Here is a 13,560-nt window from a genome sequence, read left to right as displayed (position 1 = left end):
TTAAAATGTCATCTTCCTTGAATCATAGGAAATATTTGAGAGTCTCATTCTTTTTGTATGTGGTCTCACAGAGAGCTTCCTATTTGAAGACTTAAAAGGTAGTTTGTTCTATTATTATGTAAGATGCTAATAAAATGAACCCTATGTTACAGCTTTCCATAACATAGATATTTAAGTTAATTTGTAACCTTAAGTTCAAAATCTTCCCCCCCTTTTTTTTTTTTGCATTCTTGTACAATTTTAATTCAATTCTTGCAACAACCAAGTAGGTGAGTCAGTGACAGTGTTAATGGGACATATTCAAAGATATCCAGAAGCCAGGAGTAGAAGTGAGCTGGAATGCTCCTTACCATGGTGACCCCAATTCCATGACCCCAATCTTCCCTTTCTTAAAAAGGTGTTTTTTTTTTTTTAAACAGACTGTATTTGTATTAACATAGACTTCTAAAGAGAGACAGAAGGAAGCAACCTTTTAAACATTAACTTTTCTTTTTAAAGGTATCAGCTAACAAGGGTGAAATTGGTGATGCCACTCCATTCAATGATGCTGTTAATGTGCAGAAGATTTCTAATCTTTTATCTGATTATGGCTACCATCTCAGAGGAAATGAGGTATGTTTGCTTTTACACTGGTAATTTGTTAAGTATATTCTTTTTTTGCATGTGTGTTATTTCATTCTTAAAAAAATAAATCTTTCATTGAAGTATACCACATACTTCAGATATATACATAAATCATAAATGCTCAGGTTGATAAATTTTCACCAAGTGAACACAGGTGTGACTGGCACCCAGACCTTAAAGAAAATGATCAGAATCCTTTTATGCCTGATGCTGTCTCATGTCTCCTTCCAGTCACTACCTTCATACCCCCACCCCAAGGCAATTACTCCTTTTACAGCATAGATTATTTTAGTCTGTTTTGATGTGTATAGAAATGGAATTGTATAGTATATGTACATATATTCTTTGAACTTGTTTAGTAATTTTTAAGTCTGTACTTAAAAATCTGCTTGTTTCAGGTCTTATACAATGGATTCACTGGTCGAAAAATCACATCACAGATTTTTATTGGCCCTACTTACTACCAGCGTTTGAAGCATATGGTGGATGATAAGATTCATTCTCGTGCTCGGGGACCTATTCAGATTCTAAATAGACAGCCGATGGAGGGTAGATCTCGGTAAGAGAGCTGCATCATCGATCTTATATAAAAGAATTGTTCTTATATTTCTTGAGTCCAGGATCCTAAAAGGCTTTTGTGTGGGAGTTGGTATCTTTTGATATTTATCATGTTAGAAATTAAAACCGAGAAAGGTTTAAAATATTTATTACTTGGTTTAAAAAATAACAGTAACAAATTCATTATATATTAACATAAATAACATTTTAAGTGAAAAATATTTTCTGGATAAATTTAGTGATAAGTGACATTGGTTTATCTTTTTGCAAATCTTTTTTTTTTTCTTTTTGCAAATCTTCTTAATGAACTGGTTCGTGAGAAGATAGCTGGATTCTTGATTCTTGTGTTTGCTTCTGCATTTAATCCATTGCAGGATTTCATTTTTTATAATTAACTATGTGACCTCACACAGATTTATGGCTGAAAGGGAAAAATATTTTAGTAATTTTCAGGTGACTGAATTTTTTTTTTTTTTTTTGATGCTGCACTAGAGTGACAAGTTGTCCTTTCTGAAAGGTTAGTTGTGATGTAGAATCTGGAACCGCTTAAATGAATCTTTTATATTGAAATCCATTGGCCTGTCTTATACTTTGAGTGTATCTTTTATACTTATGTAGTTTCGTGGTTTCATAATTGGTTATTTGGAAAATATTTTCATTGAGTTGTGTAGATTTTTACATGTTGACACATTTCATTATATCAAAAAAAAAAAATTTCACATTTGTGAATATCACCACCATGTCATCAGAAAGTTTTTAAGTATTGGGAAGTTATCAAGCTCAGAGTGTTGGATAGAGGTTTTCTTTTTCTAAAATTCTCCTCTTTCATTGAAACTCTGATTTTTAATCATTTACAACAAATATTTAAAATTGTTTTCCTTGAGTGAAAAAAATGTCTGCCAAATATCTTAAGGCTGAATTAACATAGTTGGTGCTAATGTTGGCAAATTAACATGATTGGTGTCAGCTGTTTTTTCAGGTATAAAAGATATTTCATGATAAAAGTGACTAGTTCAGAATTGTGCAGGCACTTCAAGGCCACCATCTTTAGTATACAACTAAAGTGCCTTATGAGAACTCATTTTATCAGACTGTTAAAAAGTCAAAGTTGAATAAAACTAATCATTTTTTTTTACTGCTTCATTAATGACATTCTTTATATAAAACTGGTTTTCTCACCCTTCAGATACACTGGAGAATATGATTGCTAGTAAAGTATGGTTCTACCCACCTGATGTGTTCAGGTTCCAGCAGTTTATTCAGTTACTTTTGCAACTGTCAGTGCAAATGTCAACACAGTGAAAGAAGCAAATGTGTCATTAGTATTATTATAAAAACAGTTTTCACCCTTAAGAGTCCACAGACCACACTCTCAGAACGCCTGCTTTAGAAGATAGGAAAGTTATAAAAGCAATCACCGTACCTCCTTAATATCATTAAATATCTAGTGTTTAGATTTTCTTGACAGTTGCATAGTTTTTAAAAAACGTTTGTTGGTTTCAATTAGGATACAAATAAGGCCCATGGTTTGTAGTTGATTGATATGTCTCAAGTATTTTTTCCTTAATCTATGGGTTACCCTTTAACTTTTTTTCCTTGCACTTTATTTGTTGGATTGTTTGTCATGGAGGGTTTCTCACAGACTGGATTTTTTGAATTGTGGGATCTTAGTTCTCCAACCAGAGGTTGAACCTAGGCGCCAGCAATGAAAGCGCTGAGTCCTAACCACTGGACTGCCAGGGAATTCCCTCTCACAGTCTGGATTTTTGTTGATTGCATTCCTGGGCTGTGTGTGCCTATTTCTTGTAAATAGCTAATTGGATTTAGAGCCTTGATGAGGTAAAGGGTTTGTGTTCTTCAATAGTAATACTTAAAAGGCAGTATTCAAAGTTGTATACTTTCCATATCTGGTTGTTTTTCTTTTGTGACTTCAGTAGCTATTAATGATCATTAATATTCATTACCTAAAACCTTTAATTAAATAGGGATTGCAGACTGATGAGATTCTAATTTTATCATTCCTTCATTTATTAGCTGGAATACTTTCATAGAGAGAAATTTTGTTTCATCATCTGGTTACCTGGTGACATAGTTCATATAGTAAAAGACATGATAAATGCTTGATTCTTTGCTTTTATTTACCAGTTTTCAAAATGATGGGTCAGTTACTTAGAATCCTCTAAAGCTGACCAAGTGTTTTCTTTTTGGTAATATCATTAGAAGCTCTTTAATCATATGTATTTTATTAATATATATATGTGTGTGTGTGTGTGTATTCCCATGAAACCATTCTTTATCTTTTATATAGAAGAATATTAAGGAAGCCATTACCATCTACTTGCCTGCCTATCAGAACAATGCATTTCATTTCACTTACTAAGCTGGGGAAACCTGTGACTGATTCACCTGTTCTTTCCATTACTTGTGCCAATGTGCATTTATTGTTTCAGGTTTGATTGCTTGGGAGTCTCACTCGTGGAGAAGCTACTTTATTTAGATTAACTTTTATTATTACATTTTTAGCATACAGATGAATTCGAATAAGTTAAATGATGTTACAAGATTTTATTCTGTACGTCATTATATTTTATTTGAAAAAGTATATGCTATACTTAAGAAATTAATGTGTTTACTCTGTTTGGGGACCTTCTAGTGCACATCAAATAGTTGGTAGACTTCTTAGCCTCCTAACCATGTTGACAGAAGACAAGAGTAGAAAAATTGGAGTCTAGTTCTCATTCTTTACTGCTAAGTCGCTTCAGTCATATCTGACTCTGTGTGACCCCATAGACGGCAGCCTCCCAGGCTCCCCCGTCCCTGGGATTCTCCAGGCAAGAACACTGGAGTGGGTTGCCATTTCCTTCTCCAATGCAAGAAAGTGAAAAGTGAAAGTGAAGTCGCTCAGTCGTGTCTGACTCTTAGCGACCCCGTGGACTGCAGCCCACCAGGCTCCTCCGTCCATGGGGTTCTCCAGGCAAGAGTACTGGAGTGGGGTGCCATCGCCATTCTTTACTAATGTTACTTTTTATACTTGCCATTAGTCAAAGTGGTATTGATAATAGAAAACCAGTACGAAATAGCCTCTTGTTTCTTCCCGTAATAGTGATGGTGGCTTGCGTTTTGGAGAGATGGAACGAGACTGTCAGATCGCGCATGGAGCAGCCCAGTTTCTAAGGGAGAGGTTGTTTGAGGCGTCAGATCCGTATCAGGTTCACGTTTGCAATCTTTGTGGAATAATGGCAATTGCGAACACTAGGACCCATACATACGAATGCAGGGGCTGCCGAAATAAAACCCAGGTAGGTACAGACATTCCTGGCAGTTATTATCTATTCAGGATATAACCATGTTTGCCTCAGCATCCAGGCAGATTTAGTGTGGTGAACAGATTGGTGTTTTCACAATTTTGGTAGCATTTTTCTGTAAGATTCCTGGTTTTAAATGAAGAAAAAGATATCAATTCTGTTTTTCTAAAAACTAATTTAAGTTTTAGCGTGGTAATTTCTGTAAGCTGTTCATCTTTTGGAAATAATAAGGTCTTGTACAAGGAATTTTAAACAATGAGTGTGTTTTTTTTAAAAAAAACTTTTCATGGAGAAGGGTGAATATAAATTAAGTCTGACAAAAAGGGTAAAATACCAAGGCCTGTTAGGAGAAAGAGCCACCATAGGCCAAGGTGACAGGATGAGTGTTAGCAGCCCACTCGTTTGTTCATCGCCTCTAGTGCCGAGTCTGTGACTTTTCCTGGGGTAGGGAAGTGGGGTTGCTTCAATACAGCTTTGCTAATTACCTCTTTTTTCTCCTTCCCCAGATCTCTTTGGTTCGAATGCCTTATGCGTGCAAACTGTTGTTTCAGGAACTCATGTCCATGAGTATTGCACCTCGAATGATGAGTGTTTAGCTCTTTTAAAAAATCCTTGTGTCTTGTTTCTGTGATACAGCTTAAAAAAATTTTTTTAAACAAAAATGTACTGCGCTGTGAGAAAACACATTTTATTTGTTTTAATGATACGCATGCTTTTCTTCTGTAAATAGACAATAAATTTTTGTAGATAGTCTTGGTGTGTTATCTTAATTTCGTATTTCACTGTGTAAAATCAGTGAATATAGCTAAAGTGTTAGTGGACTGGATGAAAAGAAACTGGTTACTAGGCAAGAACAGGAGGCTGTAGTTACCCATGACTACTTTTAGCTATGCAGACTAATACATTCTGCAGGTTTACAGCTCAGCACCTTCACCTGTTTAAAAAAAAAAAGATAGAAACTAGTTACACATATGGATATGGTTTTATTTTCTAATTTTGAGGTAGTGTAGTGTTTCCCAATAAATGAAGATGTTAAAATGTGGGATAAAGAATGTGTGAGGATAACTTGATATGGTGGGCGGTGGGAGTGCTCTTTGAATTTGAACTACCTGTATATGATTTTTAGATGTGGAAGGTGATTTTTTTGTACTGGTCCATCTGTAAGAGAGGGACCTTATTATAGAACTGGGAGAAGCACATTTCTTAGATGAGTAAGATAAGCTAGAGAGAGACTAAGGAACTTTCCTTTGTCTTCCAGTTCTTATTCAGAATTGAAAGTGGAATAATCAGTGGCAGAGCTGAGGCTCAAACACATGCCTCTGAGCTACTGCTGTTCGTTCTGTCACTTGGCTTTACACATCTTGGCTGAAAAGAATCTGACCAAACACATCTTTACTTCATATTTCTTCCTTTCATACCACAGCTGAGTGGTCCACACAATAGAATGGTTTTTACAAATGCTCACAATAAATTTTGTTTTTATTTTTAGCTTAAGAAAAAAACCAGTTCAGACATCAGTCTAACAGAACTATATAAATGGAAAGTAGCATGACTCTCATACCGCCAGGATGGGTGCTTAAGAGGAAGATTTTGACAGTGAAGTGGATAGAGGCAGAACAGAATTGAATACCTGCCAATATACTCTTTCAGGTTTTTTCTTATAAAAGCTCAAAGTGAAGGACCAGAATTGTCTACAAATCATTTCCTTTTAAATGGGAATTTAATATAATAGTCACAACATCAAGGAAAATGCAGTGAAGATAGAAAGTTATGGGAAATATAAACCATTCTAATCAGGTTTGAGTTTTGACTCTTACATGTAAGATAAAGTAAAAGCATCTAAGTCATAGTAATAGCATTCCATCAACCACTGAATGTTCTTTTGGAGCCATGCACTCTAAATTTTGATTACATACTTAATGCCGTTCCCTTGTGGATTCCTAACATCAACAGAATTTCATTAAGAGCTGTCTGATACTTTTATACTTGGTTCTGTGCTTTATTAAACAGAAGCACTAAGTAAACAAATGTTAGCCGCTCAGTTGTGTCTGACTCTTTTGCGACCACATGGACTGTAGCCCACCAGGCTCCTCTGTCCATGAGATTCTCCAGGCAAGAATACTGGAATGGGTTGCTATTCCCTTCTCCAGGGGATCTTCCCAACCCAGGGATCAAACCCAGGTCTCCCACATTGCAGGCAGATTTTTTACTGCCTGAGCCATAGGAAAGCCCAAACAAAAGCTCTAGTCATTTTAAAATGCTTATGAGATATATTACCTACCTTTTTTCACTGGTATTTCATGTAAGGCATCAACCACTGTAATTTTTGCTGATGCTGAAGCCTGTCCTTGGGAATTGGATGCATGGCACTCATATTCTCCGGCATCTTCCTTACTAAGAGGAGATACCTGTGAAAGAAAAAAAGATCTTCAGTTTCTCTGTGGTGGTCATCTTTTTCCAGTGGCCTCAATTAAGTAATTTCATAAGTTTCCTAACATGACCAAGAGGGTTCATGGCAAAGATACTGCTAGAAATAGTACTAGTCCTGTGCTAGGAGTAATTATGTAGCTATCAAGTGCTCTGCCAGGAGGATTCTTTCTCTGAGAAAAAGCCATGGACAACTTTAGATCACTGCATAGGTTAAAAACAGGCTAGGTGCACATATCCTTGTTTGAGGGAGACCTTGGTGTAGGTATGTGATCTAAGAACTAGGGACACTAGCCTTGCATGTCCATGGTTATCAAAAGTCAAGTAAAATAAAGTAATAACTGATAAAAATAATGCTTGGGTCATTTAGTTCCCTTTTGCTTTGAACACCTAGGGGGCAAAAATTGGTTCTCATTTATTTGGTTGTTTCCAAAACATCCTAATAAATTCCAGCTGTTTTTTTTTTTTTTTTTTTTTTTACGTTTCCTCTGAAAGAGAAACAGCTGCTCTGTGATAAGACTGTTCTAAAGAGATGTGGCTGCTAAGTCACTTCAGTCGTGCCCGACTCTGTGTGACCCCATAGACGGCAGCCCATCAGGCTCCCTTATCCCTGGGATTCTCCAGGCAAGAACACTGGAGTGGGTTGCCATTTCCTTCTCCAGTGCATGAAAGTGAATGAAAGTGAAGTCGCTCAGTCATGTCCAACTCTTAGCGACCCCATGGACTGCAGCCTACCAGGCTCCTCTGTCCATGGGGTTTTCCAGGCAAGAGTACTGGAGTGGGGTGCCATTGCCTTCTCCGATAGAGATGTGGAAGAGCAGGCAAATACTTTGAGCCTGGCAGTACATTAGGCACCTTGACCAGGTTTGCTGTGTCTTAATTCTAAGAGTGAAATATTTGTCAGCTCTTGGTACTCACCAGCACCCAGCCAGTAACTTCATGCTTTTCTGGACCACCCCGGGTCTGAATGGCCAGGTTGTCTCGGTCACCAGGCAAGAGTTCTGTTCTTTGAACTCCATAGTGACCCCTTTTTACCTGCAAAAAAAACGGGGAGGCAGGGGAATAGTCTGAGTTCTCTGCACTGAATCATCAACTTGGAAGTGGTCAGTATTTCTAGAATTGCACAGGGTATACATGAGAATTTCCAGCTGGATTAAGCCTAGCAGTTTCCATGTTACTCTCTCCTAAATACTTACATAGAATATACGTTCTCTTTTACTCCTTCCTCTAAGCTTGTATATTTAAAATTAATGTATTTTTTTGCATGCTTGGAGAATATAAACTCATACTTCCCTGCCACTGGCTACCATCATTCACTCACACCCTTGTAAATCCTGCTTGTCAGTGTTGGGCCTTGTGTGCCCTATGCCATTTTGACAAACTGTCACCGCCTTAGGTTTGATACTTGGGACCTTGTGTAAGAGCCCGACTCCTGGAGCTCTTCCTCTAACAGCCTCATCAATAGAAAATAAGTCCAAAGCCAATACCGTCACTTTGTTCAGAGGGCTAAGGGTTTGTTCATCAAATGATTTACTAAAAGGCCTGAGAGCAAAAATGCCTGTCAAGTACAAGCTGTCATTGTTCTCTTACAGCAAAACTTGGTGCGTATACCTGTGCATGTCATGATGAGGTTCAGAAAGATGAAGAAAAAACTCAGTTTCCTTGGCTTGAGGCCACTAGTGAATACTTCTACTTTCCTCCCCTCATTTAAAAAGGCAAACTTTTAATACGTGTTCATTATATAAACTTTTGAAAATATTATATAAAGATTCACAAAACAATAAAATTTACCCATAACCTCTCCATATATATGCATTTAGCATAAATTTCTAGAAGCAGAATTGTTGAGACACAGAGTATAAATATTTTAAGGCTTGTGATAACGGTAGGTTTAAAAATATATATCTAAGAATACACGAGGCAATGTTTATTTCCATCCCAGGCCATCTATAAGAGTTAGGTTGATGTTTAGTACTATTAACCTTTGTAATTTGAAAGATGGATTTACATTCTCAAATAGGTAGTTTTCCTTTCCTCTTATAATTAAGCAAATCTTGAGTTAGACCATAGTATCTAATTTTTTTGGACACTTTACATCAGAGTTGCTTCTCTTACTTGTGAGCCCATTTGCCACCACACAGTTACTAAGCTGTTGTCTCAGCATCAGAACCACCCTTTTATTTTTTCTGCTTCATGACACCGGGCTTGGCACTCTGTACACCATGTGGAATCTAGGCTAACTCCTACTCTATTAAAAAAAACAAAAACAAACCCTAGGCGTTACTGATCTGGAGTGGCTGGTTTTCACCTGTTTGCTTTTTTCCCCCTGAGAGTCCCCATTTTGCCACTATTAGAGAAAATTAGGTATCTTTGTATTTTTCTCAAATGAATTTTATAAAGGCAGATAAATTCAATAGGCTTCTTTTCCCCTTCTCTTCCCCAAGTAGCTGGCATAAATGGTTTATACTAGTGCAGATTTTGAAGCAGTTACTTAAAAATGGTTTTAAATAATGGTTTTAAGTATTAATTTGATTCAGTGGTTAAAGTAATACGTCTCTAGTCTTGATATTCAGAATTCTTTAAGGATTTTGTATGTGACCAAAGCAGAAAAATACTACTGCATCAAATAGTGAATCTTGGCAACTGAGCTGATTCTCCTCAGCTCATGTAGCTCTCAGTAAATAGCGTTCTCTGCCAATTAATGGCTCACTCTGTACCAAGAAACTTTTAAGTACTTGATTGGAAAATGAATACCTATATTCAACAGAACTCATATTTAACATATTGTAAATGTTTTATACCATGTAGAAAACATACAGAAAGAAGTACAAAGAATTTTTACATGGAAAATTTTTATACAGCAAACTCCTTTACTACATTACTTATGTAAGGGGAACTTGTTGATAAATACATTTTCAGTTTGAGAAAAAGATGCAGGCTGGGCTGACAAAAGTTCTACATATGTGTATGGACTGGCGGTTTGTACAGCAGAAAAAACTGCCTAGAAGTCACTGCTCACCACAGACTCAACTAGGAGGAGAACCAGAGGAGAGGGAGACCCAGGAAGTCATCTCAGCCCTCTCCAGTTGTATTTTAGCTGTAACAAGCAATAACCAAGAAAAAAGTGCCAATGACTGCAGAATTATGCATTAGTCTGATTCCTACAGGTTGATGTTCAAGCATTCACTGACTTTCAGGGATCTTTTATGCAGCTTAGAACATATTTGCTGTGCCTTTCTGGTGAAGTTTCAGAACTTTATGATGAAATAGAATCTATAACTATAATAATTTTCAGCTCCACAGCTACTGTAAACAAAAGACAAAATGGTTGTCTAGGAAAAGAATCTGTAATACATGACAAAGGGTCATTATCCCGAATGTGCAAAAAAACCACAAAATGATAATAAGAATCAACCCCGTGGAAAAAAGAGTAAAGGCTACAAACAGATAACTCATATAAAAAGAAAATCTAAATATGAAAATATTTTCAATATAGTCAAGCAAATAAAAGCAATAATGAAATGATACTTCTACTCCTCATTAACAAAAACTAAAAAGGGGTAATATTCAGTGCTGGTGAGTATACAGGGAAATGATACCCATACATTGCGGAGGGGGAGGGTGAACTGCTACAATGAATTTAGAAAGTAATCTGACACCACAGCAATCAGACAAGAAAAAAGATAATCCAAGTGGAAGTGGTAAAATTGTCATTATATTCAGATGGCATGATTCTGTATATAGAAAACCCTAACAATTCCAGAAAACTACTAGCACTGATAAATGAATTCAGCGAGATACAAGAATAACATATAGAAATCAGTTACATTTCTTGACATTAACAATGAAATACTGAAAGAGAATGCAAAAAAAAAGCCTTTCAAATTGCATCCCCCAAAATAAAACCCTTAGAAATTAACCTGGGCAAGGATGTGAAAGACATATTCTGAGAACTGTAAAACAATAAAGAAAACTGAAGATGGTTCAAGGACATGGAAAGATCCCCTGGAGAAGGGAATGGTTACCCACTCCAGTATTCGTGCCTGGAGAACTCCATGGACAGAGAAGCCTGGCGGGCTGTATAGTCCATGAGGTGGAAAAGAGTCAGACACGATTGAACAACTTTAACTCACTCAACTCATGTTCTTGGACTGGAGAATTTAATGTTAAAATGGCCATACTACTCAAAGCAATCTACAGATTGAATGCAATCCCTATCATATTACCCATGACAGAAAAATTACCTATTTTTCACAGAACTGGAACAAGTAATCCTCAAATTTATATGGAACCATAAAAGACCCAGAATTGTCAAAGCAGTCTTGAAGAAAAAAGCAGGAGGCATAACCCTCCAAGGCTTCAGACAACACTACAAAGCTACAGTAATCAAAACAGCATGATACTGACACAAAAACAGACATGGATCAATGGAACAGCACAGAAATAAACCCACACGCCCGTGGTTAGTTACTATTTGACAAAGGAGGCAAAAATACACAATGTGAAAAGCAGTCTCCTCAACAAGTGGTACTGGGAAAGTTGGATAGCCTCACGTAAATCAATGAATTTAGAATATACCCTCTCCCCATACACTAAAATATATACAAACAGCTCGTACAACTTAACAACAACAAAAAAAACCCCAATTCAATCGAAAAGTGGTAAGACCTAAATAGACATTTCTCCAAAGAAATACAAATGGTAATAGGCACATGAAAAGATACTCAACATTACTAATTATTAGAGAAATGCAAATCAGAACTACAATGGTAGGTATCACCTCACACCAGTCAGAGTGGCCATCATTAAAAACTCTACAAATAACAAATGCTGGAGAGGATGTGGAGAAAAGGGAACCCTCCTACACTGTTGGTGAGAATGTTAGCTGGTGCAGCCACTATGGAACACAGTATGCAGTTTCCTCAGAAAACTAGAATTTTAATTTGTGATTCAGCAATCCCACTCCTGGATATATATCCAAACAAAACTATAATCCAAAGAGATACATGCACCCCTATGTTCATAGCATTATTCACAATATCCAAGTGATGGAAACAACGAAATATCCATTGACAGATGAATGGATAAAGAAGATGTGGACTTGTATACAGTGGAATACTACTCAGCCATAAAAAGAACAAAATAATGCCATCTGCAGTAACATGGATGGATCTAGAGATTGTCATACCAAGTGAAGTAAAGCAGAAAGAGAAACACCATATGGTACCATTCACATGTGGAATCCAACATGGCACAAATGAACCCATCTATTAAAACAGAAAGAGGCTGACAGACAGAACAGACTTGCGGATGTAAAGAGGGGAAGGGGTTTGTGGAGGTATGGAGTGGGAAGTTGGGATGAGCAGATGTTAAGCTATTAATGCATACTGAATGGATAAACAGCAAGGTCCTACTGTATAGCACAGATAATAATATTCAGTACCCTATGATAAACCATAATGGAAAAGAATGTAAAAAAAAATATGTATCTATAACTGAATCACTTTGCTGTATAGCAGAAATTAACACAACGTTGTAAATCAACTATACTTCACTTGGAAAGAAACCAGACGGAATTCCTTGAAGACAGGAACCAATGACACTAGCAGAATGCATAAGACACTGCAGATAAGAAATGTTTATTGTATTGAGGGTACTAAGGAGTTCTCTCAAAAGGTACAGTGCCTCCAACAGGTTTAACATTTTCATAATTATTAAAATCAGGTGGTAAAATGTTTTTTAAAAGAAAATATTCTGACAATGTCTATTAAGACTAAAATAAATCTTTTGACCTAATCATGTATCTTTGGGGGAATCTATCCTATAGGGAAAAAAAGTCAGTTGCATGTAGGATATGTATACTCAAATATTTAAGGTGATATTTATTTAAGGTGATAAAAAGTTGGAAACACAGAAATTGTGTTTAATAACTATGGAACACCCACAGTTGGAATATTATATAGTCCTTGAGAAGCAGGCCTGGAGGGATGCCTATGAAATATTTCTTGAAAAAAACAATTTCAGAGTAATTGCAAACTTTATTCTCATTTCAACCCATACCCTAGGAATATGTGTTTGTATACATATGGACATGAATAGGAATATCAGATCAGATCAGTCACTCAGTCGTGTCCGACTCTTTGCAACCCCATGAATCGCAGCACGCCAGGCCTCCCTGTCCATCACCAACTCCCAGAGTTCACTCAGACTCACGTCCACCGAGTCAGTGATGCCATCCAGCCATCTCATCCTCTGTCGTCCCCTTCTCCTCCTGCCCCCAATCCCTCCCAGCATCAGAGTCTTTTCCAATGAGTCAGCTCTTCGCATGAGGTGGCCAAAGTACTGGAGTTTCAGCTTTAGCATCATTCCTTTCAAAGAAATCCCAGGGCTGATCTCCTTCAGAATGGACTGGTTGGATCTCCTTGCAGTCCAAGGGACTCTCAAGAGTCTTTTCCAACACCACAGTTCAAAAGCATCAATTCTTTGGCGCTCAGCCTTCTTCACAGTCCAACTCTCACATCCATACATGACCACAGGAAAAACCATAGCCTTGACTAGACGAACCTTTGTTGGCAAAGTAATGTCTCTGCTTTTGAATATGCTATCTAGGTTGGTCATAACTTTCCTTCCAAGGAGTAAGCGTATT

The 13,560-nt window shown here is 37.0% G+C and overlaps 2 protein-coding genes across 2 annotated transcripts in view; one reads left to right on the top strand and one right to left on the bottom strand.

Moving 5' to 3' along the window:
• The window catches only part of POLR2B (polymerase (RNA) II (DNA directed) polypeptide B, 140kDa), a 46,525-nt gene extending 41,285 nt beyond the window's left edge, over positions 1 to 5,240 (top strand). Inside the window, exons 22-25 of the mRNA XM_010859639.1 lie at positions 499 to 612; positions 1,023 to 1,183; positions 4,286 to 4,481; positions 4,994 to 5,240. Coding sequence (XP_010857941.1) covers positions 499 to 612; positions 1,023 to 1,183; positions 4,286 to 4,481; positions 4,994 to 5,083 — 561 coding nt within the window. The 3' untranslated portion in view covers positions 5,084 to 5,240. The remainder of the gene's footprint in view (positions 1 to 498; positions 613 to 1,022; positions 1,184 to 4,285; positions 4,482 to 4,993) is intronic.
• IGFBP7 (insulin-like growth factor binding protein 7) overlaps positions 5,160 to 13,560 on the bottom strand; it is a 78,445-nt gene continuing 70,044 nt past the window's right edge. Inside the window, exons 4-6 of the mRNA XM_010859718.1 lie at positions 7,833 to 7,949; positions 6,769 to 6,895; positions 5,160 to 5,421 (exon numbers count right to left, since the gene is read on the bottom strand). Of these exons, the coding sequence (XP_010858020.1) occupies positions 5,402 to 5,421; positions 6,769 to 6,895; positions 7,833 to 7,949 (264 nt within the window). The 3' untranslated portion in view covers positions 5,160 to 5,401. The remainder of the gene's footprint in view (positions 5,422 to 6,768; positions 6,896 to 7,832; positions 7,950 to 13,560) is intronic.

Source organism: Bison bison, unplaced genomic scaffold (assembly GCF_000754665.1).
Source record: "Bison bison bison isolate TAMUID 2011002044 unplaced genomic scaffold, Bison_UMD1.0 scf7180017864458, whole genome shotgun sequence".
NCBI classification, from domain to species: Eukaryota; Metazoa; Chordata; class Mammalia; order Artiodactyla; family Bovidae; genus Bison; species Bison bison.
The sequence above is the reverse complement of the archived record's forward strand: the minus strand, read 5'-3'. Positions and strand labels throughout refer to the sequence as shown.